Here is a 27,934-nt window from a genome sequence, read left to right as displayed (position 1 = left end):
ATGCAAGGGGAAAAATGTACAGTTAATGGCGAGACCTTATGATATGCTTGCTATCATTAGTCAGGATACAATGTACATGAGTAAGAAAGTCACATTGCATCTTTATAACATTTTTGTTACATTGCATTTGGAATATTATGTGCCGTTCTGGTCGCCCTATTAAAGGAAGGTGGAGGCTTTGGAGAGGGTGTAGAATAGGCTTGACAGGATGCTGATTGAAATAGAAGGCTCAATAGAAGAATATTGAGAGGTTGGACAAACTTGGATTGTTTTCTCAGGAGCATCGGAGGTTGAGGAGAGACCTTACAGTAGAAATATAAAGGTATGAGTAGCATGGACAGAATAAAGAATCAGAACCTTTTTCCCCAGGGTTGAAATAGACAATAGGTGCAGGAGTAGGCCATTTGGCCCTTCGAGCCAGCACCGCTATTCAATGTGATCATGGCTGATCATGCCCAATCAGTACCCCGTTCCTGCCTTCTCCCCATATCCCTGACTCCGCTATTTTTAAGAGCCCTATCTAGCTCTATCTTGAAAGCATCCAGTTAACCTGCCTCCACCGCCCTCTGAAGCAGAGAATTCCACAGACTCAACACTCTCTGTGAGAAAAAGTGTTTCCTCATCTCCGTTCTAAATGGCTTACTCCTTATTCTTAAACTGTGGCCCCTGGTTCTAGACTCCAACATCGGGAACATGTTTCCTGCGTGTCCAAGCCCTTAACAATCTTATATGTTTCAATGAGATACCCTCTCATCCTTCTAAACTCCTGAGAATGGCCCAGCTGCTCCATTCTCTCAGCATATGACAGTCCCGCCATCCCGGGAATTAACCTTGTAAACCTACGCTGCACTCCCTCAATAGCAAGAATGTCCTTCCTCAAATTAGGGGACCAAAACTGCACACAATACTCCAGGTGTGGTCTCACTAGGGCTCTGTACAACTGCAGAAGGACCTCTTTGCTCCGATATTCGATTCCTCTTGTTATAAAGGCCAAAATGCCATTTGCTTTCTTCACTGCCTGCTGTACCTGCATGCTTACTTTCATAGACTGATGTACAAAGACCCCCAGATCCCGTTGTACTTTCCCTTTTCCCAACTTGACGCCATTTAGATAGTAATCTGCCTTCCTGTTTTTGCTACCAAAGTGGATAACCTCACATTTATCCGCATTAAACTTAATCTGCCATGCATCTGCCCACTGCCCCAACCTGTCCAAGTCACCCTGCATTCTCATAGCATCCTCCTCACAGTTCACACTGCCACCCAACCTTGTGTCATCTGCAAATTTGCTAATGTTACTTTGAAATGTCAAAGATTAGAGGGCATAACTTTAAGGTCAGAGGGAGAACGTTTAAAGGAGATCTGCATGCAAGCTTTTATTTTTTACACACGCACAGAATGGTGAGTTTATGAAACGTGCCACCAGGGGTGGTAGTGGAAGCAGATACAATAGAGGTGGATAGGCACATAGATACCAAGCCCTCTGTAATGTTTGGGACAAACACCCATCATTTATTTATTTGCCTCTGTACTCCACAATTTGAGATTTGTAATTGAAAAGAATCACATGTGGTTAAAGTGCACATTGTCAGATTTTATTAAAGGGTATTTTTATACATTTTGGTTTCACCATGTAGAAATTACAGCTGTGTTTATACATCCTTCCTCCACTTCAGGGCACCATAATGTTTGGGACACATGGCCACAGGTCTTTGAAATTGCTCAGGTGTTTAATTGCCTCTTTAATGCAGGTATAAGAGAGCTCTCAGCACCTAGTCTTTCCTCCAGTCTTTCCATCACCTTTGGAAACTTTTATTGCTGTTTATCAACATGAGGCCCAAAGTTGTGCCAATGAAAGTCAAAGAGCCATTATGAGACTGAGAAACTAGAATAAAACTGTTAGAGACATTAGCCAAATCTTAGGCTTACCAAAATCAACTGTTTGGAACATCATGAAGAAGAAAGAGAGCACTGGTGAGCTTACTAATCGCAAAGGGACTGGCAGGCCAAGGAAGACCTCTACAGCTGATGACAGAAGAATTCTCTCTATAATAAAGAAAAATCCTTAAATACCTGTCCGACAGATTAGAAACTGCTCTTCAGGAGTCAGGTGTGGATTTGTAAATTACCACTGTCCACAGAAGACTTCATGAACAGAAATACAGAGGCTACACTGCAAGAGTCAAACCACTGGTTAGCCACAAATATAGGATGGCCAGGTTACAGTTTGCCAAGAAGTACTTAAAAGAGCAACCACAATTCTGGAAAAAGGTCTTGTGGACAGATGAGATGAAGAGTACCTTATATCAGAGTGATGGCAAGAGCAAAGTATGGAGGAGAGAAAGAACTGCCCAAGATCCAAAGCATACCACCTCATCTGTGAAACACGGTGGTGGGGGTGTTATGGCCTGGGCATGTATGGCTGCTGAAGGTACTGGCTCACTTATCTTCATTGATGATACAACTGCTGATGGCAGTAGTATAATGAATTCTGAAGTGTACAGGCGCATCCTGTCTGCTCAAGTTCAAACAAATGCCTCAAAACTCATTGGCCGGCGGTTCATTCTACAGCAAGACAATGATCCCAAACATACTGCTAAAGCAACAAAGGAGTTTTTCAAAGCTAAAAAATTCTTGAGTGGCCAAATTAATCACCTGATCTGAACCCAATTGAGCATGACTTTTATATGCTGAAGAGAAAACTGAAGGGGACTAGCCCCCCAACGCAAGCATGAGCTAAAGATGGCTGCAATACAGGCATGAGCTAAAGATGGCTGCAATACAGGCCTGGCAGAGCATCACCAGAGAAGACACCCAGCAACTGATGATGTTCATGAATCGCAGACTTCAAGCATTCATTGCATGCAAAGGATATGCAACAAAATACTAAACATGACTACTTTCATTTACATGACATTGCTGTGTCCTAAACATTATGGTGCCCTGAAATGGGGGGGGGGGGGGGGGGGGGGGGGGGGGGGGGCGGGGGGGGACACGGACTAGAAAATAGACAATAGGTGCAGGAGTAGGACATTTGGCCCTTCGAGCCAGCACTGCCATTCAATGTGATCATGGCTGATCATCCCCAAACAGTACCCCGTTGCTGCCTTCTCCCCATATCCCCTGACTCCTCTATCTTTAAGCGCCCTATCTAGCTCTCTCTTGAAAGCATCCGGAGAACCTGCCTCTGAGGCAGAGATTTCCACAGACTCACAACTGTGTGTGAGAAAAAGTGTTTCCTCATCTCCGTTCTAAGTGGCTTACTCCTTATTCTTAAACTGTGGCCCCTGGTTCTGGACTAGGGAGTATGTATAAACACTGCTGTAATCTCTACATGGTGAAACCAAAATGTATAAAATGTATGTGGTATATGTAAATGTATACAAATGGCCTTTATTAAAATCTGACAATGTGCACTTTAACCACAAGTGATTTTATTTCTATTACAAATCTCAAATTGTGGAGTACAGAGGCAAATAAATCAATGATGGGTCTTTGTCCCAAACATTATGGAGGGCACTGTATGTAATGGATGGTAGGATAGAGATCATGTGCAGGCAGAGGGGGTTAATTGCTAAACACTTGAACTCCCCCTCCCATTCCCACACCAACCTTTCTGTCCTGGGCCTCCTCCACTGTCAGAGCACGGCCCAATGCAAATTGGAGGAACAACACCTCATATTTCGCTTGGACAGCTTACAACCCAGTGGTATGATAATGATTTCCTTCACTTCAAGTAACCCTTCCGTCCCTTTCTCTCTGTCCCTCCCCCAACCAAGTTCTGATTAATCTTACTTATTGTATGCCTCCTTGTCACCTTACCCTCAGCTAACAATGAACCATTCTACATTTCCTTATCATCGTCTGCTTTGATCTGTCGTTTTCACACCTTACCCTTTCATAAATCTAGACTCCCTCTCTCCTGACTCTCGTCTGAAGAAGGATCTCGACCCAAAGCGTCAACCATACCCTCTCTCCAGAGATGCTGCCTGTCCCGCTGAGTTACTCCAGCATTTTGTGTCTATCCTCGGTGTATAACCAGCATCTGCAGTTCCTTCCTACAGTTAAACTTGGCATCATGTTTGGCACAGACATTGTGGGCCAAAGGGCCTGTTCCTCCGTCTACTGTTCTAAATTCCCTGTTCTTCTCAGTTCCTACATTATCCTCTGTGACCTTCCCCATGTACTATCTCCTGATCCCCAGCCACCTCCCAACACTGCAAATATTCAGCTACCATAAAGATAAAACTAAAAAATGATTTGTTAAGATAAATTTCAAACATTAGTAAGCAAGTTTATCCTTACAAAGAGCATTGAAGGAAACAAATCCAGTAAACCAGTCGTAATATCATAGTTTAGCTGAGCTTTGAACTCCATATACCATGTATTTTTGCGAGCTACAGCAATCAACGAGCAGAAAGCCTCCGGATTGCTCTTAAAAAGAAATCCTATGTTACTGACGCGTTACTTTATTGGGTGCACTGTATATTACACTTGAGATGGAGAAAAAAATGCTGGAGTAACTCAGCGGGACAGACAGCATTGCCGAGTTACTCCAGCATTTGTGTTTATCTTCGGTGTGAACCAGTATCTACAGTTCCTTCCTACATATATATTACACTAGCTTGTCTACAAAATATAATAGAAGTAGGCTTGGTGATGTTTGACCTGCATTTTACATCACACAAAAACAAAAAAATAATCACACTATTTCCTCTGGATTTGAGCCCAATGAAAGTACTTTCTATTTTCAGAATCAAGGCCAGATTTGATTCCTTTTGAGAAGGCGGTAGTGAACCACTGCAACCGTTTTGGGGAAGATCCTCCTATGGTGTTCTTGGATAGGGAGTCCCAGGATTGAGACACAATCTACAGGTCTACTGAAACATTTTGAGGGCAGGGTGGCGTGCAACTTGCAAACAGGGGGACCTGCTTCTTGGTGGCAGAGGTCATGAGTTTGGGAGGTGCTTTCAGCAGTAACCTTGGGAAGAGACTGCAGCACATCCTGTCTATGGGACACACCTGTGATGGAGGGAATAAATGTTTAAGGAAGATGATAGTGGGCCAATAGTGGGCTGCCTTGTACTAGATGACACCAGTGTTGTTGCACCCCAGGAATGTGGAGAGTGTCCCAACAAGATCCTGATCCTTGCCCTGTAGATGGTAGAAAAGGTTTTGGATGTCAAGGCAAGTCATTCCCAGCAGAATATCCAGCCTCTCACTTGTTCTTGAGACCATGATATTTACATGGCTGGTTCACTTGAAATCTGATTAATGGTGAACCGCATGATGTTGATAGTGGGGAATTTAGCAAAGGTAACATCATTGAATGTTACCAAGTTTGTTTTATACACAGAGAATGGTGGGTGCTTGGAGCCCATTGCTAACGGGTGGTAGTGGAGGTAGATATAATCACGGCATGCAAGCGACTTTTGGATAGTAATTGGATATGTAGGTAATGGAAGAATATGAATCACGTGCAGGGAGGGGAGATTAGTTTAACTTGGCATCATGTTCGACACAGACATTTTGGGCAGAAGAGTCGGTTCCTGTGCTGTATTTTACTGTTCAATATTCTGACTGTTGACGATGAATGGGTATTGAATATGAACAACACTCTTGTTGGAAATGGTCAAGGTTTGGCACTCCTGATGCACGGACATTACTTGCTACTTATTGACCCATGCTTGAGCTTTGATTATTGGAGACCATTTCTGGATGAATAGACAGCAAGCAAATGCAGGGTAAACAAGGTCATCAAACTTTCTTTGTTGTGAAACCGGAGAGAACAACAGCCTTGCACACACACACACACACACGAATACAGTGTCTAATTGCAAATGAGTGATCTTTCAACATCATTGTTTATCTTTAATATGAAATTACCTATCAGATATACACACATTATTTAAACCACTCCTCTGGTGTACCAATGGCCAGAATATAGAACCGTGCCAAAAACACAAGTGTAGCCACAAATCTGGCAAGACTAAATGTGTCCATGCCTGAAAGCTATAAAATATAATTATAATACAAAGGGATGTGAAAACAGGATCTGAAGACAGGTGTTCAAGAAGGAACTGCAGATGCTGGAAGATCGAAGGTACACAAAATTGCTGGAGAAACTCAGCGGGTGCAGCAGCATCTATGGAGCGAAGGAAATAGGCGACGTTTCGGGCTGAAACCCTTCTTCAGACTGATGGGGGGTGGGGGGGAGAAGGAAGGAAAAGAGGAGGAGGAGGAGGAGCCCGAGGGCGGGCGGATGGGAAGGTGGGAGGAGACAGCTAGAGGGTTAAAGAAGGGGGGGGAGACAGCAAGGGCTAGCAAAATTGGGAGAATTCAATGTTAATGCCATCCGGACGCAAGGTCCCCAGGCGGAATATGAGGTGCTGTTCCTCCAATTTCCGCTGTTGCTCACTCTGGCAGTGGAGGAGACCCAGGACAGAGAGGTCGGATTGGGAATGGGAGGGGGAGTCGAAGTGCTGAGCCACCGGGAGTTCAGGTAGGTTATTGCGGACTGAGCGGAGGTGTTCGGCGAAACGATCGCCCAACCTCCGCTTAGTCTCCCCGATGTAAATCAGCTAACATCTAGAGCAGCGGATGCAGTAGATGAGGTTGGAGGAGATACAGGTGAACCTTTGTCGCACCTGGAACGACTGCTTGGGTCCTTGAATGGAGTCGAGGGGGAGGTGAAGGGACAGGTGTTGCATTTCTTGCGGTTGCAACGGAAAGTGCCCGGGGAGGGGGTGGTGCGGGAGGGAAGGGAAGAATTGACGAGGGAGTTGCGGAGGGAGCGGTCTTTGCGGAAGGCAGACATGGGGGGAGATGGGAAGATGTGGTGAGTGGTGGGGTCACGTTGGAGGTGGCGGAATTGGTGGAGGATTATGTGTTGTATTTGCCGGCTGGTGGGGTGAAAGGTGAGGACCAGAGGGACTCTGCCCTTGTTGCGAGTGCGAGGATGGGGAGAGAGAGCAGTGTTACGGGGTATGGATGAGACCCTGGTGTGAGCTTCATCTATGGTGGCGGAGGGGAATCCCCGTTCCCTGAAGAACGAGGACATTTCCGATGCCCTGGTATGGAATGTCTCATCCTGGGAACAGATGCGGCGTAGGCGGAGGAATTGGGAGTAGGGGATGGAGTCTTTACAGGGGGCAGGGTGGGAAGACGTGTAGTCCAGATAGCCATGTGAGTCAGTGGGTTTGTAATGTATGTCGGTCTGAAGACAGGTCCCAGGAGCAAATCACTCAACAAGGATGTTAGTAACAATGCATTTGAATTTGCTCTTCAAATGTTGGGGACATAAACCAGAGTTGAACAGATTTTACGAAAAACGCTGTTTCATTATTTAACCAAGTTTTCATTGTTAATTATAATATCCACATAAAGGAAATAAAACAGATGACTGCTCTCTGGGATAAAATACCAAAATCAACCAGGTGAATGAAGTCATTGCAAGCTTCAAAATATGAACAAATGTACTTTATATCAGCAAAGCTTTTTTTCTGGATTATCTGACTGTGTAAACTTTATTTGAGATAAGCCACATTTAAATTGAATTTGTTCACCAACTTTATTCATATAAACATATGATAAGAGCTAAAATATGAAACAAGTGTTTCATAGAGATACACATTCTAAATCAAGCCCAATGTGGACATTAAATGGGGGTAGAGAGTGAGGGGTGCTGGATGCAAAAAACTTGATTTACTGGCCCTTTGAACATGTCAGTTCAATGACACACTGAGTTATGGAAATACAGTTATGACTTCGGGCAGGGGCCTCCAAACTTTTCAGTATGAGGGCCACATTATATATTTGGCACATTTTTGCAGGCCGTAGGAAAAAATAAAGAAATGTCAGTTTTATAAATTTAATGTCTCTCTTTGTCTCTCTTTTTCTGTCTCTGTCTCTGTCTCTGCCTCTGCCTCTGCCTCTGCCTCTGCCTCTGCCTCTGCCTCTGCCTCTGCCTCTGCCTCTGCCTCTGCCTCTGCCTCTGCCTCTGCCTCTGTCTCTAGACTTTGACACCAGTCAAGTAAAGACAGGAGGGGCTGGGCAAGTGGGGGCACTGTTTTATTTCTCTAGCACAGAACCCGCTAAATAGCCCGCTACACGGAACGTGTTAAGAGCTTGCTGTGGGGCAGATAAAATCTTGCGGCGGGCCCGGATGTGGCCCGTGGGCAATAGTTTGGAGACCCCTGACTTAGGGAAAGGAATGGGCAAAGTCTCAAAGTGAGGCACTTTTGCATTTTATGGAAGATGGAAGCTGTTGGCCAGAACACCATTAGAACAGTTACATTTGGCAAATTAACTAAGACAGTTGTGAGGTTCAATTAGCAATGAGGCTGAGGAAATGAACAGCCTGATCGGCAGAAGGGGCCCACTCATTTTTACATAAAAATCTACATTAGTTTAAAAAACATATTGAGATTATTCACAATAACATAACCAACACAAGAGAAAATGAGAACGTTTCAGGCACTGATCAGAAAAGAAAGAAACTATTCACAGATTTAATATGTGTAGAAAGGAACTGCAGGTGCTAGTTTAAACCAAAGATAGACACAAATAGCTGGAGTAATTCAGGACAGGCAGCATATCTGGGGAGAAGGAATGGGTGACGTTTCGGGTCAAAACCCTTCTTCAGACTGCAAAGTCTGAAGAAGGGTCTCAACCCGAATCATCACCCATTCCTTTTCTCCAGAGACGCTGCCTGTCCCGCTGAGTTCCTCCAGCTTTTTGTGTCTATCACAGATTTAATATATCGGTAACTGGCGAGGCTCTCTTTCTAACCATGTCTGTTCCGACACCATCTGCCCCACAGGCTCGGCTATTGTGCGTTATTAGTCAACACAATGCTGTGCTTTAAATTCAACACTAGGTTGTGTGTCAGAAACCATGCACTGCTGGTACAAGCTTCCCTTATAGCCATCACTTAACCGACAGGACTGCACCTCTTCAACGAAGGCTCCTTCATCAAGACGGCATCGTGCTTGGCATTAGTTCAAGAACACTGGAGTGGTGACGTGTTCATAAATTATCTAAACTAAAATGTCCACTTGTGGGCAGGTGCTATCATGTCAGTTAATCCAAAATAAAAAGGAACAGTGCTTGACTTCCACTTTCACATGGAGCGGTCCAATCTAAACCACTTTGGTATAATTCAGATGTTTCATTCTTTTTTGCAGGCTTTCAAATATGACAACGAGCATTAATGAGAAATTAGGCTGAGGACACTACTTTATTGGGCCGACAAGGAGAGGGAATATTGAAATCTTAGCCACATCACAAATAAAGTTAGGAACACTAACTCATTTCAAAAGTGGTTCTTCCCAACCAGAAATTGAGACATTCACCCATGAGCTCAAATTTAAATTCAGGCCCAAGAAACAAAAAGAATGGTCTGAAAATGCATAATTTTATTGGTTTACAAACAATGAACTGATAAAGGAAACAGAGAATAGGCTGACCCACTCAATAAAGATATAGTTATAACTTTAAAGAGTAAACAGTCTCAGTTGTCTCTCTCACACAAATCCTACTCAATACACATAGCACATTACATAGAACAGTACAGCTCAAGAACAGGCCCTTCGGCCCACAATGTCTGTGCTGAACATGATGTCAAGACTATCACTTATCTACCTGCACATAATCCATATCCCTCTATTCCCTACATATCCATATGCCGAACCAAACGTCTCATAAATGCCACTATCATATCTGCCTCAACCACCATCACTGGCAGCAAGTTCCAAGCACTCACCACCCTGTTTTAAACAATCATGCTCCACAGATCTCCTTTACACTTTTCTCCCCCTCATCTTACAGCTATGCCCTACAGTATTTGATTCCAGGCATTTCAGAGGAAATAATCTAAGTCTGTCCAACCTCCCCATGTAGCTAATGCCCTGTAATTCAAGCATCATTCTGGTAAACCTCCACTGCATCCTTTCCAACGCCTCCACATCCTTCCTGTAATGGGGCGACCAGAACTGCAGCAATACTTCAAACACAGCCTAACCAATGATATAAGCTATAAAGCTACATCATTACTTCTTTTGGTAGACTCTTTTATTTGGCTAACGGGATATATGCATCCACCCAGTAAAACTACACCAACTTAATTCTGACTAAAAGCAGTGCATAAGATGTCAGTCTGTGCGTAGCAAGCATCAACTTGGAACCAAAACACAATGGGTGACCATTTATGACAATTTCTTTATTTAGTGGATTAACCTATTGTTCTCTGTTTCCTTTATCAGTTCATTATTTATAAACACTAAAATGATGCTTTTTCACACCATTCTGTTTGGTGCTGCCCGTAGGTGGTCAGTCTGGTGAGAGGAAAAGCAAACATTCAGACTGGAAATCAAGGTGTAGTGGAGTTTTAAATACACGGCGGGGAACAGATATCAATCCGACAAGCTTTGCAGAGCAACAGTCTGAAGAGGCTATAATTGAGACCCATACAAATGTCCAGCGGCGAGTATAGGCAGAGTTTGTCCCTCCTTCCTGTGACCACGTGGGCTTTCTCCTTGTGCTCCAGTTTCCTCTCACCCTCCAAAGACAGACAGGTTGAACATTGAATTCTCCCAATTTTGTTAGCCCTTGCTGTCTCCTCCCATCCCCCAGCCCTCGGGCTCCTCCTCCTCCTTTTTCCTTCCTTCTCCCCGCCACCCCCCTATCAGTCTGAAGAAGGGTTTCGGCCCGAAACGTTACCTATTTCCTTCGCTCCATGGATGCTGCTGCACCCACTGAGTTTCTCCAGCATTTTTGTGTACCTTCAGGTTTGTAGGTTAACTGGCTTTGGTAAGTTGTAAAATTGTGCCTAGTATGTGGGATAGTGCTGGGGAACGGGGCGATTGCTGGTTGGCGTAGACTCGATGGGCCGAAGGGCTTGTAGTCTAAAAGTTTAAAGGGTGCTTGTGGATGCTGAGATGCCTCAGCATCGGGGAGGAGGTGAACTTAGGAATCCAAATGTATTCCAAGAAACAGTTGGGTAAATGCCTTTCCCTTGAAAATGTCCAATCCCCTCACTGAGAACTGGGAAAGAACTAGCTGGCTAAAAAGAGTTTGTAGTGACTTGATATTGGTATATTACTGTCACAAGTACAAAGATACAATGAAAAATAAATGTTTTGCTTGCTATCCAGTCAAATCACACCAAACATGAATACAATCAAACCGTAAACAACAGTAGAGATTTAAGGATGGAACAATTGCAGGGAATGGTGACAGATCATCCTCTGGGATCAGCGTGCAAAGAGCTGCCATGCTCCTTAATCCGTCATCTAATCCTTTTTTTATCTATCCAAGACTTGCATTCCTTTTATCAATTTATAAACAGCCAAGCCCTATTCTTGAAGAAGATTTGCAGTTCAACAGCTTCTCCCTTCTTCATTTTTTAACTGTAGCCAATTTTGAGATGTTTGCAATTCCAGTATCTCACCCAACTTCTTTTTATTTTTATTTGAGGAGGAGATTAAAATTACCCCCAGCACTGAGTTTAGAGATACAGGGCAGAAGCAGGCCCTTCGGCCCACCGAGTCCACACCGACCAGCGATCCCTGCACATTAGCACAAGCCTATAGACACTTGGGACAATTTACACTTACTCCAAGCATACAAACCCAAGCCAATTAACCTACAAACCTGTACGTCGTTGGAATATGGGAGGAAACCGAAGATCTCGGAGACAACCCACGTGGTCACAGGGAGAGCATACAAATTCCGTACAGACAGCAGCCGTAGTCGGGATTGAACCTGGGTCTCTGGCGCTGCAAGCCTTGTAAGGCAGCAACTCAGATATGCAATGGCACAGACTTAAAGATCGCATGGATGAATTACAACAATTGTTCATTCCTGTCTGGCGTAAAAATAAAACAGGGAAGGCAGCTCAACCGTGGCTAATGAGGGAAATTAGGGAGTGTTAAATCCAAGGAGGAGGCATATAAATTGGCCAGAGGAAGCAGCAAACAGGAGGACTGAGAGAAATTTAGAACTCAACAGAGGAAGGCACAGGGGTTAATTAATAGGGGAAAATAGAGCATAAAAGAAAGCTTGCGGGGAATGTAAAAACTAACTAAAAGCATCTTTAGATATGTGATGAGGAAAAGATTAATAAAGACAAATGTAGGTCCCTTACAGTCAGAAACAGGTGAATTTATAATGGGAAACATGCAAATGGCAGACCAGTTAAACAAGTACTTTGGTTCTGTTTTCACTAAGGAAGACACAAACAATCTCTCAGAAATACTAGGGGACCGAGGATCTAGCATGACGGAGTAACTGAAGGAACTTCACATTAGTCATGGATTGTTTTTGGGTAAATTGGTGGGACTGAAGGCAGATAAATCCCCAGGGCCCCGATGGTCTGCATCCCAGAGTACTCAAGGAGGAGGCCCTAGAAATCGTGGATGCATTGGTGATCATTTTCCAGTGTTCTCTCGACTCTGGATCAGTTCCTGTGGACTAGAGGGCAGCTAATGTAACCCAGCTTTTTAAGAAAGGCGGGAATGAGAAAACAGGGAATTATAGACCAGTTATCTTGACATCGGTAGTGGGGAAGATGCTGGAGTCGATTATTAAAGATGTTATAGCAGCGCATTTGGAAAACAGTGACAGGATCGGTCAAATGCAGCATGGATTTATGAAGGGGAAACCATGCTTGATTAATCTTCTGGAATTTTGAGGATGTAACAAGTAGAATGGATAAGGGAGGGCCAGTGGATGTGGTGTATCTAGACTTTCAAAAAGCCTTTGACAAGGTCCCACACAAGAGATTAGTGTGCAAAATTAGAGCACATGATATTGGGGGTAGGGTATTGACATAGAGAACTGGTTGACAGACAGGAAGCAAAGAGTAGGAATTAATGGGTCCTTTTCAGAATGGCAGGCAGTGACTAGTGGGGTGCCGCAAGGCTCAGTACTGCGACCCCAGCTATTTACAATATATATTAACGATTTAGACGAAGGAATTAAACGTAACATCTCCAAGTTTACGGATGACACAAAGCTGGATGGCAGTGTGAGCTGCGAGGAGGATGCTATGAGGCTGCAAGGTGGCTTCGATAGGTTGGGTGAGTGGGCAGGTGCATGGCAGATGCAGTATAATATGGATAAACGTGAGGTTATCCACTTTGGTGGTAAGAACAAGAAGGCAGATTATTATCTGAATGGTGCCAGATTAGGAAAAAGAGAGGTTCAATGAGACCTGGGTGTGCTTGTACATCAGTCACTGAAAGTAAACATGCAGGTACAGCAGGCAGTGAAGAAAGCTAATGGCATGTTGGCCTTCATAGCGAGATGATTTGAGTATAAGAGCAAGGAGGTCCTACTGCAGTTGTACAGGGCTCTGGTGAGACCGCACCTGGAGTATTGTGTGCAGTTTTGGTCTCCTAATTTGAAGAAGGACATTCTTGCTCTTGAGGGAGTGCAGCGTAGATTCACCAGGTTCATTCCCGGGATGGCGGGACTGACATATGATGAAAGAATGGATCGACTGGGATTATATTCACTGGAATTTAGAAGGATGAGAGGGAATCTTATAGAAACATATAAAATTCTTAAGGGATTGGACAGGCTAGAAAAATTCTTACGGGATTGGACAGGCAGGAAAAATGATCCCGATGTTGGGGGAGTCCAGAACCAGGGGTCACATTTTAAGAGTAAGGGGTAGGCCATTTAGGACTGAGATAAGGAAAACCTTTTTCAGCTAGAGAGTTGTGAATCTGTGGAATTCTTTACAACAAAGGCAGTGGAAGCCAATTCAGATGTTTTCAAGAGAGAGTTAGATAGAGCTCTTAGGGCTAATGGAATCAAGGGATATGGGGAGAAAGCAGGAACAGGGTACCAATTCTGGATGATCAGCCATGATCATATTGAACAGTGATGCTGGCTCGAAAGGCCGATGGCCTACTCCTGCACCTATTGTCTATGTTTCTAACACTACTCCACCGTTCTGCCCTAAATTACCCAGTGTTATGTAACTGCACCAGTAACCAGTTACTGAACCAGTAACTCCTGCTTCTCCTTACTGAAACATGACAAAACAAAAACAAAAATCCACTCAATAAATTTAAAGATATTCTTAGTTAGGTCATCTAACAGGGTTGAAATGTTCTCCCTGTAAAGTGCCCTTAACATCGGGAACATTAGAGCCTACATTGTAAAAGCAATTTCTAAAGAGTGAACAAGAAGTTTAGTTTTACCGTAATATATCTGCCAATCATGCCATGAAACTCAGCTAATAGTCAGAGTAAGTCTTCCCATGAAACTAACTTAATGAGTTTGACACTAACCTGCTCCATTAGCATCCCCGATCGCTCCATTTTCATGCTGCATACACAGGGTTTGCAAGATCACTTCAGTAGCCCCCTGTCGGGGCAGTGTGACATGTTTTAGAAACGGCAAGTTATTTTTCTTTGCAAATAACTGGCTAGTTTCTCGCCGCTTTCTCAGGAACCCTCCTTCAGGAAATAATACAATCCATTTCCGACCCTGGCTCCTGTAGTGTTTTTCTAAGTGCTGTCGAAGTAGAATCAGCTGCTTGTCGCGGTGAGGTTTACCCTGCAAATTACAACAGTGAAAACAATTTAGTTTATGAGTAGGTTAAGGAATGTTACAAAAGAGGCAATTTGGATCCATTACATGAAGAATTTGTCCTCCAGAAAAATGTTAATGTTTTTAATACCAGCAAAGTACAGACACTAGCAACATATGGATAGTGAGATTATTTGTATTAGCTTCGCAGAATACACCTCAAAGTTCTGTATCATTGACATCAGTCTTAAATAATTCCAATAATTATGCCCCAATCACCAAATTGTAATCTGTATTGACAATGTTAAAATCAAGAACTTTCTGATTCCTTTCTCATGTATCCATCAGAACTCAGTGAGCCAAGTAGCGGAAGGAAAATGGGTAAGTCAGTGTTTTGGGTCAAAACGCCTGCATCAGGAATTATACCGTTGTTCAAAAGGGAACTGCAGATGCTGGAATATCGAAGGTACACAAAATTGCTGGAGGAACTCAGCGGGTGCCTGCACCCGCTGAGTTCCTCCAGCAATTTTGTGTACCTTCAGGAATTATACCGTTGGTCTGTGCAGATGTTGCTTGACCCACTGAGTTCTTCCAGCGTTCTGCTTTTTTGTTCCAGATTCCCTTTTGTCTTCATTCACAAGTTTATCTTTCCTCTTTTTATAACAATGCTCTCCTTCACTTCTCCTGGCATAACTCCTCACTCTTCCTCAAAATAGAGACAGGGGTCTCACACAAGAAACGGCAATTGCGTTAGGCAAAAATCCCCTGGACCTGCAGAAAAGTGCCAACCTATCTTTTTATACTCTATTTTTTTTAAAGAGACTCAATCAAAGTCCTACTCAGGAGAGTGCCACCAGCTGAGCATTAACGCTGGAGATGAGGTAACACTTGTAGAGGTCTGCTCAAGGGCAAGAGGAACCCAACCTAGCTACAGTCAACCCAAACCTGACCCAAGCACTTACATATTTTTTACATTCTCACAAAGGCATTTGCAGACAAGCCTGAAAAAAATTGCTACATTACACACACTTTGCTATTGATCAAGCCAAGGACACATAGGATATTAAGCAAAGAATCCTGACCTGAATAGAGTACACACTGCTTGTTTGACCCGACCCAAAACTGAAATGTTTTAGTGCACTACACATCTGACATAAATTGTCAAATTGTGACATGGTCTAGGTCAGACTGCATGACTCAAAACAAATGGGCAGGTCGACACATGCAAAGGTAATGTAATAAATGAATAACAATTATCTTGAGGCACTTGGGATAAAGGCTGATTAAAAATACCTGTTACTATAAGCTTGCCACAACCCACACACAAGAAACAATAACTGTATTGCACCATTTACCGTGAATGATCCAGTGACAGCAAGGAAATGGCAGCTATGATTGGGAAGTTACAACTCTCAGCACTAATAAAGTTGATAAGGGTAACCCTCATATCATTAACAGGCTGTGAGGCTGCTAAACAGTCACTTCACCTGATTCTGCTGCTTTGCACTGACATTTTAATAACTCTGGCACTGGCCACTTAAATCAGCTGCCCTGGACATTTTATGACTGTTTTTACTGTATTTTAATGTTGCTGTTTTACCTGCACTTTTTAACTATTCGTACTGTTTCATCAGGGACTGGATTGTTTTTATTATGTGTGAAATGTTTAAGTTTTATGTGCGATGCTCCGGTATTCCCAGGGAAACGTCTTCTCATTTTGCACTGTACAACTGTTGCTTTGCAAGATGACAATAAAGGTTGATTGATTGATTGATTGATCAAGAAGGACAAAGGTAGAGGAAAGGATGGAAAACAATCATTCACTTAGCTCAAGATCATGGAAAATGAACAGGGACAACTGGCCCGATGAATAAATCTTGAGCAAGGAACAGGTCATTTTACACATCTTAGTTCTTCCACCATTCTAATCAACGCATGATGAGCGTTTGATGGTACTAGGCCATTACTCATATACATACTCATACTTACTTTATTAGCCAAGTATGTTTTGCAACATATGAGCAATTTGATTTGCCATACAGTCATACTAATAGAAAGCAACAGAACACACAAAATACATTGAAACATAAACATCCACCACAGTGACTCCTCCACATTCCTCATTGTCATGGAAGGCGAAAAAAAGTTCAATCTCTTCCCTTCTTTGTTCTCCCACAGTCGGGGACCTCGAGTCTTCCGTTGACGGGACAATCCTGACTCCTGTAGCCGGCGGCGGGCACTCCGCGTCGGGGCGATCAAGGTCCTGCATCGGGGGGATGTCAGTTCCCCGCGTCGGGGCGATCGGACCCCGGGTCGGGGCTTGTCGATCGTCATGCAGTTTTGGTGCTCCCAACTCGGTCTCTCCCGAGGCTGCGAGCCCTTGATGTTAAAGTCCGAAGGCCGCGGTTGGAGCGTCGATCCCAGGCAAGAAATCGGCCCCGATGGTAAGTCCACGCCCCGTGGTGGGGATCAAAGTCAGTTCTGAGCAAGGCCTCCAGCTCCTCGATGTTAGGCCGCAGAACGACCGGAGATACGACCCAGAAAACAATCGCATCTCCAGCAAGGTAAGAGACGCACTGGAGTTTAGAAGAATGAGGGGGGACCTCAATGAAAGTTAATGATTAGTGAAATGCCTGGATAGAGTGGATGTGGAGAGGATGTTTCCACTAGTGGGAGAGTCTAGAAGCAGATGCCATAGCTGTGGAGGCCAAGTCATTGGGTATTTTTAAGGTGGAGATTGACATATACTTGATTGGTAGGGATGTCAAGGGATATGCGGAGATGACAGGAGTATGGGGTTGAGAGGGAATGATAGATCAGCCATGATTGAATGCGGGAGTAGATTCGATGGGTTGAATGGCCTACATCGGACTTAAAACTCATCTTTACTCTCAAGCCTTTCTTGACGTCCTCTGAGGGAAGGCTATATGTATGTATTTATGTATGTACTTAATCTATGAACCAATGTTGTATAACGTTAGGACCTCCACCAATGTAAAGCACTTTGGCCAACGAGAGTTGTTTTTTAAATGTGCTATAGAAATAAAAGTGACTTGACTTGACTTGTTCCTATGATTTATGAATGCAAATTATTCTGTACTTTAAGGCCATTTAACCATCTCTTCGCCATATAACCAACAAAAAACCATGTCTGTCAATTTCAGTCTTAAAAATTTGGAACAACCTTTACACCATTGCATTTTGACAGATTTCCACAATCCTGTGTTTGGACAAAGTGTCATATGAGTCTGCTCCTGAAGGACCAAGCCCTCCCTTTGTATTGCATTGGAAGAATCTGATAACTAATTCCTAAGAGGTTGCAACCACTTTCCAAAGTAAACATATAAACACAAAGAGGCCTCGTATTACATTTTATATAGCATACTTTCTCTATATTCACCAGTCCAACTGACTACAATTTTTCAGTCTGACAAAAACGAACTGCAAGTATGGCAAGAATGAAATTTTGCTTTCATCAACACAGAAACATAATCCTTCTGATGCAAATCCATTAAATGATGTATTATCATCCCAATAAACCCTAACTGCTAACATCACATATCATCCTGCAGAATACATGACCAAGAAGATCAGGTGGAGAAGGATGAGGCTCGCTGCTCACTACTACCGCCACCCAGAAATGCCAGCAAACAGGGATGTGCTGTGGGAACCCACCCCTGGACGTGACCCGGGACGGTCAAACAAGACGATGCTGAAGACGTTGATGGATGGCGCATGTGTAGAGACAAAAGAGGAGCTTGCCAGCTGCATGGTGCGTGTGCACCGTGCCCAGCCGGAATCCAGCACCAATGCGTCGCAGATGTTTTCAACGATGATGATGATCTTCTCCTTCTTGCGTTTGAGGCAGCAGAGGTTATGTAACGCGATCCAGGCGCTGTAGCCAGTTCAATGTGCTGTTGTCGAGGGCCGGGAGGTCTACCTCTCCACCAGGGGGGCGGAGGACAGCGGAGTTGAAAATGACGTGCTGCTGCGCTGTTTGCTGGTCGGCTCCACACATGCAGGCTGCAGATGAACGCAGCCCCCAGCAATGCATGTTGGCATTGAACTGGCCAACCCCTGTACGGAGCCGGTTCAGGGCGACCCACTCTTTGCGGGGCAGGTCCGAGCCGGGTGGGGCTGTGGTGTTCGGTGCAACAGTGAATTGCAGAGGTCATGAAGTTTCTTCCCAGCTGGTTCTCCATGCTCCTAGTGTGTTGAAACCGGAGCCACAGAAGGTTGCTGCGTGACGGGAGAAGGGGCGACGAGATGACAGGCGTTGAGGTCCCAGTTGCTGTGAGTCCTGAGCAACGTGGTGCAAAGGATGTTTGGCATCCGATGGGGCCTTGCACACCAGCCTAATCCTTGATGATGATGAGGATGACTATGACTAGCTTATGTTATTAAAATTTACAGCCTGGGTGCCTGGGAAATGCGATTGTAAAATACATGGATGAGGGATCACTGCCTTTTGTTCAATTAAATATGAGGAAGTTAAAAGTATTCCACAAGGACTTTAATGCATAACCATAGTTTATTACAGCTTTAATAATCTGCTTAATTTACTAGTTCCGGATGCCCAAAAGCAAATATTTATACATGACCTTATTACAAGCAAAAATAGATTCACAAAATACATTTGAATTAATAGAATTTTAAACAATCAATCTGCACAGAACAAAAAGGCTGCTTTTTCTTCAATACCTTCTGCGAGTCTGATGCTGCTCCCTTAAAACAACAGAATGTCAACTGGTATTCTCTACATTTATCTTTTTTTGTTTTTGTTTTTGTTTATTTTATTAGAAGTTAATACAGTACAAAACAGTGTGTATATTAAAAAAAAGAGAAAGTAGAAAGTAGAAATAGGAGAGAAGGCCCCTTAAAAGAGGGCCTCTCTACATTTATCTTTAATGGTCATGATCTACTTACGTAGTAATCACCTGTATATGTTTACACAATATACTTAAACTGTTTTTATTTCTACACGGCATGGTGGCGCAGCGGTAGAATTGCTGCTTTACAGCACCTGAGACCCGGGTTCGGTCCCGAATATGAATGGAATTGTACATTCTCCCCGTGATCTACGTGGGTTTTCTCCGAGATATTCAGTTTCCTCCAATACTCCAAAGATGTACAGGTTTGTAGGTTAATTGGTTTGGTATACATGTACATTGTCCCTAGCATGTGTAGGATAGTTAATGTGCGGGGATCGCTGGTCGGTGTGGATTTGGTGGGCTGAAAGGCCTGTTTCTGCACTGCATCTCGAAACTAAACATGCCTTTCTTTTCATCTACTAACTAAAACTCTGCTCTTCAGAATGCACGCAGAATACTGAACTTCCATTACATTCCCACCAGCTAATACTCCTAAAAGTGAGCACATTTTTTAATACTCCTAAAAGTGAGCAATGTGCTTCAAACTCTGAAATCCCTGGTGTGGCAAAAGTATTCATTCCACCATTGGAAAACTATTGCACTCAAAATAAATCTGAATCCTAATTCATCTCTTGGATTTTCTCCCAAGGTTGACTCGGAGGGATAGCATAAATATATCCTTGTTTATTAATCATGTCATAAAGAAAATACCAGAAAAGTCTGATAATTGACAAATGTTCAGTTAATTCCATTTACTTAAATTGATTCAGCAGTAAATTGTAAAGTAGTATTATTTTTTATTATAAAATTCCTTTTGAAATACAGTTTTCATTTGCAATTCCACTAAGAATAAATAACATACCTGCCTAAACAAAACAATCTTTAATCCCATCAACCCCAACCATTTACTTCGAACCCAGTCCCTCTAAAAATCCCTTAATCCCACGTCAATTATCTTGGAAGCAAACTAACATTTACAAATCCATCTGGTCTCCAAGCAAACCAACATTACCAAATACAATAACCTCGATAATTATCTCTGCACAATACTCAAAAAATAATTGCATAAACTTTATTAAAAAGTGAACTACCTATTAGCATTTTAGATCCAAATCCTAAAGTTGTGGATTCAAATACGATTCAGTGCAGAACAGTAGGAATTAAGTGATTCTTTCAGATGAGACATTAAATGGAAGCTTTGTCTATCTAATCAAGTTACCATTTAAACTACAACGTGTGGCACTACTTTAACCAATCAGAGGAATTATGGCTTGCACCTTCAGCCAAAACACAGGCAGGTTCTATCAACATTAAAGAACTACAAATCCTTGTCATTGTCTCATTGCTCTTTGTGAGAGTTTGCTATAAATACATTGATTTTTTTCCTATATAACATTAGTTAAGATTTCAAAAATAGCTGATCAACCATAAATCCACAGTCCATGCCCACAAAATCAACTATGGAAATAAGTGATTGCTGATAAATAAGGTGAACACAGTCCCTTATCAAGTCAAGCATTATAATGACACTGTTTTAGTGATCACGACATGTTCTGATATCAAGTCATCCATCATAATAACACTGTTTTTAGTTCAAATAATATCTGCTAATGTAGAAGACGAAATAGCAGAATCAGACACACTGGAAATGCTGTAAAGGCTCGGCAGATTGGAATGAATAGGAAAGAATAGAAGAACTTTGGGTTAATTTTAAGTTTATTTGGTGCAAGAGTCCATTTACCAACATAATAAGGATATAACCGGATTTATAACTTTTCGGACATACAAACTACAGGACAATTTTGGTAACTGCACAAGAAATGTGCTCCACAGTAAACAGAAGCAATTATTTTACTCGTGGAATAATCACACTAACGTTGTGCAACTAATTAGCAAACATTTCCCTCACCTGCTTAATGAAGAAGTCCCCATGGATGAGAGAAACAATACCGAAGTTCGTAAACTTAAAAATATATTCCATTAGCCACATCATGTGGCAAACTACCTGTTGGATGAACAAACACAAATCTCTCATCACAATTAAACAATGGCAATTGAGGACAAATACTGGAAATACTCAGTAAACAACAGTACATTGGAATAAAAAGTTTTACATTCCCAGAAGGAGCTACTTTGAAAGTGTAAACTAATTAGAACTCCTTTAGGATGAAAGCAACAGAGTATATTTACTTGCTTAACAGCAAATGTCTCCAACCACTTTTCCTATTTAAATCACGTGCAGTCCCAAATGATGGCTTAAGTAGTTTTCCCGTGGGCACTTCTGGAAAAATTGTCTGCTTCGTATTTTATCACGGCACACCTCTGTATGCTTGTTCAGTTACGTACAATGTTATCTCACCTTTCGCATCTCCCATTCTTTTTTTCAGATCAGGTCTTCGTTTGAAACCCAACCTTTTCCTAATTTTGTAATTACTGAAAAGTGGGTGTCATCGCCAACATTTAGTATTGTTTTTCCCCCGTGAAATATTGCCCGAGCTGTTGAATATTTCTTGCATTTACTGTTGGGAAAAATTTCACTATAACCCTTCTCACATTCCCGTCAAACTAATGTTAGTACTTTACCCAGGTTTATGTGGAAGTACCAGTCTGGAAATTAGAAGATCATTAAAGCAAACCGTATCTCATCATGACCAATTCAAATCTGACGTTTTATAATCTTTTTCTACAATCAACCCGACTATTGATGTAACTATAACAACTTCCAACATGCTATTGATCTGTTTGAGGATGAAACATTAAATATTGATCAAGGATCATAGACACTAGCGGTAATGCTAAGCAGATTAGTCTCCTCCGCCCTGGCTAGAATACCCAGCTGGCTGACATGATGCATTCCAACACAATAGAATTTATAAGAATGGTGGGAAAATGAGGAAAATTGAAGAAGCCAAGACGTTTTGATGCCTTAGGAAACAATGAATAGTAGAAGGAACTTGCCGATATTAAAATTAAATTAAAATTAAAATTAAATTTCTTTATTTATATAGCACATTTTTAGTCAACTTGCATTGACCTCAAAGTGCTTCACATAATTACATCCACACACACAGGCAAAGGTGGGTGAAGTGTCTTGCCCAAGGACACACACAGGCAAAGGTGGGTGAAGTGTCTTGCCCAAGGACACAACGACAGTATGCACTCCAAGCGGGATTCGAACCAGCTACCTTCCGGTTGCCAGCCGAACACTTAGCCCATTGTGCCATCTGTCGTCCCATTGTGCAATCTAAAATTGGAAACAAAACAACCAATTGGGTAAACATTGTGATAATTGGATCAATTCCAATCACCACAAGCCAGTTGGTCGTCACACTTGACTGAGTTGACCACTTCTAGCACAGCTATCAGACATGGTTCACTGCAGGTGATAAAAATTCAAGGGCCTGGAGAGAGTGGATGTGGAGAGGATGTTTCCACTAGTTGAGAGTCTAGGACCAGAGGCCATAGCCTTAAAATAAGAGGACGTACCTTTATTAAGGAGATGAGGAGGAATTTCTTTAGTCAGAGTCATAGAGTGATACAGTGTGGAAACAGGCCTTGCGGCCCAACTCGCCCAACAATGTCCCAGCTACACTAGTCCCACTTGCCTGTGCTTGGTCCATATCCCTCCAAACCTGTCCTATCCATGTACCTGTCTAATTGTTTGTTAAACGATGGGATAATCCCAGCCTCAACTACCTCCTCTGGCAGCCTGTTCCATACAAACACCACCCTTTGTGTGAAAATGTTACCTCTCGGATTCTTATTAAATCTTTTCCCCTTCACCTTGAGCCTATGTCCTCTGGTCCTCGATTCCCATACTCTGGGCAAAAGACTCTGTGCATCTACCCAATCTATTCCTCTCATGATTTTGTATACTACAAGATCTCCCCTCATGGAATAGAGAATAAATTTCAACCAGGGCTCCCACAATTTCCTCTCTAATTTCCTGCGATGTCCTCAGATATATCTGATCAGGCCCTTAAGATTTGTCTACCTTCAAACACCACAGTACCTTCTGTACTTCTTCGACGGTAGCCCTGACTGTTCTCATGACACTTCCTGTGATTGCTCTAATTTCCTCCATCCTACTGTCTTTTCTCCTCTGTAAATACAGAGAAATACTAATTTAGGACCTTGCCCATCTCCTGTGGCTACACACTGAGGTGACCGCTTAGATTCCTGAGAGGTCCCACTCTCTCTCTCTCTCTCACTCGAGTTACCTTTTCCCCCTTATGTATTTATAAAATCTTTTGGGATTGTCCTTAATGCTACCTGCCAGAGCTATCTCCTGGCCCCTTTTTGCCCTTTGATTTCCTTTTTGAGCATACTCCTTAGTTCCCGAAACTCCTCCAGGGATGCACTTGATCCCAACTGCCTTTCCCTGTCCCATGCATCCTTGCTTTTGATTAACGTCTCAATTTCCCTCGTCAGCCAAGCTTCCTTACGTTTGCCTGCTTTGCCGTTCACTCTAACGGGGATGTACACATCCTGAGCTTTTGTCAGCACACTTTTAAAAACATCCCACTTGGCCGATGTTCCTTTCCCCTCAAATAACCTGCTCCAGTCAACTTGAGCGAGACCTTCTCTCATACCCTCAAAGTTGGCCTTACCTCAGTTGAGCATTTTAACACGTGGACCCTCTCCGTCCCTATCCATAACTATCTTAAACCTAATCGAACTGTGATCACTGGTCCCAAAAGGCTCCTCCACACCCGCTTCATTACCTTGCCCTTCCCAATTTCCCAATACTAGATCCAGCGTTGCCCTCTCACGTGTGGGGGTCTCCACATACTGAGGGTGGTGAATCTGTGGAATGCATTGCCTTAGAAGGCTGTGGAGGCCAAGTAAAATTTTAGAGCTGAGATCGACAGATTCTCGATTAGCACGGGTGTCAGGGGAGAGAAGACTGGTGAATTGGGTTGAGAGGGAAAGACAGATCAGCCATAATTGAATGACGGAGTAGACTGGATGGGCCAAATGGCCTAATTCTGCTCCTAGAGCTTAAGAACGCATGGAATAATTGATGTACTAAATTACACACATGGGAACATTATGAGCAGCATTAGAGTTCAGGATTGAACTCCAGAGCTGTATGAGCACCAGTGGTTAGGACAAGCCAAGTAACTAAAAAGCATCAAATCACAGAATGTGGTGGATCATTTATCATATTTGGAGGAGGCGCTCCATGAACATCTTCATCCTAAATAATAGTAAAATCCAGAAAAATACAAAGCTGACTCATTTACAGACATGTTTCTACAAGAATTGAGTGGCTGATCCATCAGTGTGTACGTCAGAGTGTATCACCATCACATTTGCCAGTATGCAGCTAATCAGGCATCGAGAAATAACGAATTATAGAGGCAATGATGCATCCACAGTGCTGAGGAAGTGAAGACATGGGGTGGCAAGTCTTGTAGAGGTCTTGCCTCACTGCTCCAGGTCCAGGGTTTCATCCTGACCTCTTATGCAGTCTGTGAGAGGTTTGTATGCTCTCCATGTCACCATGTGAGTTTTATCTGGATTCTATAGTTTCCTTCCACATTCCAAAGACGTGCAGGTTGGTAGGTTAATTGGTCCCTGTAACTCAGCCCGTGGGCAGGTGAATGGAAGAATGTGGGGGTGGTTAATGGGACTGCGAGGAGAATAAAGTGGGATTAGCGTAAAATGGGATGCTTGATAAGTGCGGACTCAGTGGGCGAAAAGGCTTGCTTTCACCCGTACGACTATGACTCAATCTAATTCCAGTACAGTTTAACAAAGCGTTTTATCTGATAATGCGTCATTGGCGTGGTATGTTTGACCTTCAAAATGCAAGGCAAATTCAATGAATATTTGTTTTATTCACAAGGTGCGAGTATAGCTGGCATTTACTGATGTTCCCAAATTGCCCATATGATGGTTGTGTGTCAGTGAAGGATGGTAGTGTCCTAGAACATGTCCTTGAGCTTTCAGAGCTGGGGCTGCAAGTGGCTAATTTTTTCTCACCCACCTGAATTGTACTTTGTAGATCATGACAAGACTTTGGGTTGTCATGTGGTGTTATATCCACACAGAATACCCAGCCTGCCACAACATACACTTGGCTAATGGTGACACTCATTTTATTGAATGCAGCAAAATACACACGTTGTGTATCTGAACATCAAAGAGATGGGGATCAGGAATTTCTCTAGTTGGAAAAGAACAGTTCTCAGCACTTTTGTCAATTTTTAATCAATAAATCCCTTCCATGGTCATAATCATATAGCACAGAAAATGGCCCTTTGGTCCAACTTGCCCATGCGACCAAGATGCCCCATCGACACTAGTTCCACCCACCCGCATTTGGCCCATATCACTAAACCTTTTCTATCCATGAACCTAGCCAAATGTCTTTTAAATGTTGTTTTCAATGGTGACATGCGCAATTGTTCAATTGTTGGCTGAAATGTTCAAACTTTAGAATAATCAGATCTTTTGGCCACAATGACTCAAGAGTTTTCAGGTTAGTTTTAGATTTTAATTAAAATTTGTTTGAAAAAAAAGCAAAAAGGGTGACCATGCTGTTATTGATACTGTGTCAGATTGCTCTCCTAGACTTGCATTAAATACAATTTTATTTCATTCGACTACAATTAATAGGATCTTAAATGGCGTAGGCAAGACAGAGAAAATCAATACATTCTATTATAAATACCGATGATTTTTGTTGGAGATATGTTCATTGCAGGCAGCCAAAAGATTGGGTAAAGTTATATACTGCTTGGAATTTAAGTGTGACTTGAAAATAATGGAGTGTTATATTTAAATATCGAGGTCTGGTCATAAGGTCATAAGTCATGTGATAGGAGTAGAATTAGGTCATTCGGCCCATCAAATCTACTCCGCCATTCAATCATGGCTGATCTATTTCTCCCTCCTAACCCTGTTCACCTGCTTTCTCCCCATAACCTCTGACACCTGTACTATTCAAGAATCTATCTACCTCTGCCTTAAAAATATCCACTGACGGCCTCCACAGCCTTCTGTGGCAAAGAATTGCACAGATTCACGACCCTCTGTCTAAAGACCGCAGATTCACCACCCTCTGTCTAAAGAAGGTATGATGAACCTCTTAGGCCAATGGCCATGGAGAATTCTTATGGAACACCTATCTTGAAAAGGAATCCCTTGAGTCATTCTAGCATTCCCCAGAATAACAACAAAGCAACTTAATTGAACATGAGTGTCAAGACAATCCTGAACATTTCACCTGATGGATCACTAAGCATTAAAATACTTAGGACTGACGGTGAGCTACAGATAATATCTTAGGATAAACTTAACAGGCAATGGAAACCCCCCAAATTCAACAAGGTGAAATCTTATATTTCTATGAAGTCATGGGCAGAAATCCATGTTTTGAGAGGTGGGGGACAATTCCCCCCCCCCCCCCCATGTTTTGTAATCCGGATTTTTAAATGCGGTGAAAAATAAATCTATAAAAAATCTCCGCTTTCCGTCCACAGGGCCCACGGCCAAAGTCTCCGAAGTCTCGTGCGCGCGTGCGTGCGTGTGTGTGCGCGGCCACCAAGAAATTGTGTGTCCCCCCATGTTTTGATAGCGATTTCCACCCCCTGTTTGAAGTAAAATATATAATGCAACAAGTTGTGTTTGCTTCGTGTTTGAGAAAATCACTCTGAGGAGCTCAATGGAGACAAAGTAAAGGAAAGGGTCATGGTACAAGTGCAGCAGAAATGAGTGATCGGGCCAAAGAGATAAGTTTCTAAAAGGCACTGGATTTGCAGCTTTATCTTTTATAGGAAAATATATTTTTATAGACAACCTGTAAATTACATGGAAGGACTGCAACAAAGTACAAACCAACATCATCATCTGCAACATTGGATGAGCCATGAGATGGCTCAAGCACGTGGAGAAAACCCAATCATATTTGGAAAAATGAACCAATGCAATATTCCACCACTCACCCGTTCCCCCAACGCAACCCGTTCCCCCAACGCAACATACCACCACTCACCCATAGCCCCTAACTGCGCAGGAGGGGAGGGGGGAGGGAAGTGGGGTGTGTGGCGATAGGGGAGAGGGGTTGTGGGATGGGAGGGGAGGGGAGTGTGTGGACAGGGAGGTGTAGGAGGGGGGGGAGAGGGTGGTGTGGGGGGAAGGGGGGTGTGGGGGAGGGGTGTGTGTGGCGGGGGGGTTGAGGTGCGGGGAGGTGTGTATGTGGGCGGGAGGGCTGTGGGATGGGGGGGGAGGGATGCGAGAGACTAATCTGCGCGACGCTGACTGGCAGAAGAAGACATCGATCTGCGCACGCACGTTTTTTAAAGATTTTTAAATCTTGCTAACTTTTACGATATTCAACTGATCGGAACGAAACTTGGTATACTCGCAGCACAGGAGAACGGTGAGTGAACGAGCAAAAAATCGTAGCGCTATTGCAAACCGTTTTTGCACAAATAGAAAGACTGCCAAACCGGAAGATAACAAGATCAGAGTTTTAGTTATGTATAGATATATGCCACAGATGTATATATCAC

General features: G+C 43.0%; 1 protein-coding gene across 2 annotated transcripts in view; it reads right to left on the bottom strand.

Moving 5' to 3' along the window:
- lpgat1 (lysophosphatidylglycerol acyltransferase 1) overlaps positions 1-27,934 on the bottom strand; it is a 77,551-nt gene that overhangs the window by 26,399 nt on the left and 23,218 nt on the right. For both annotated transcript variants that reach the window (XM_033025300.1, XM_033025301.1), the window contains 2 exons: positions 21,322-21,417; positions 14,301-14,568 (listed from right to left, as the gene is read on the bottom strand). In XM_033025300.1, coding sequence (XP_032881191.1) covers positions 14,301-14,568; positions 21,322-21,417 — 364 coding nt within the window. The remainder of the gene's footprint in view (positions 1-14,300; positions 14,569-21,321; positions 21,418-27,934) is intronic.

Source organism: Amblyraja radiata, chromosome 8, assembly GCF_010909765.2.
Source record: "Amblyraja radiata isolate CabotCenter1 chromosome 8, sAmbRad1.1.pri, whole genome shotgun sequence".
NCBI lineage: Eukaryota > Metazoa > Chordata > Chondrichthyes > Rajiformes > Rajidae > Amblyraja > Amblyraja radiata.
This window is presented reverse-complemented; position numbering and strand designations above follow the sequence as displayed.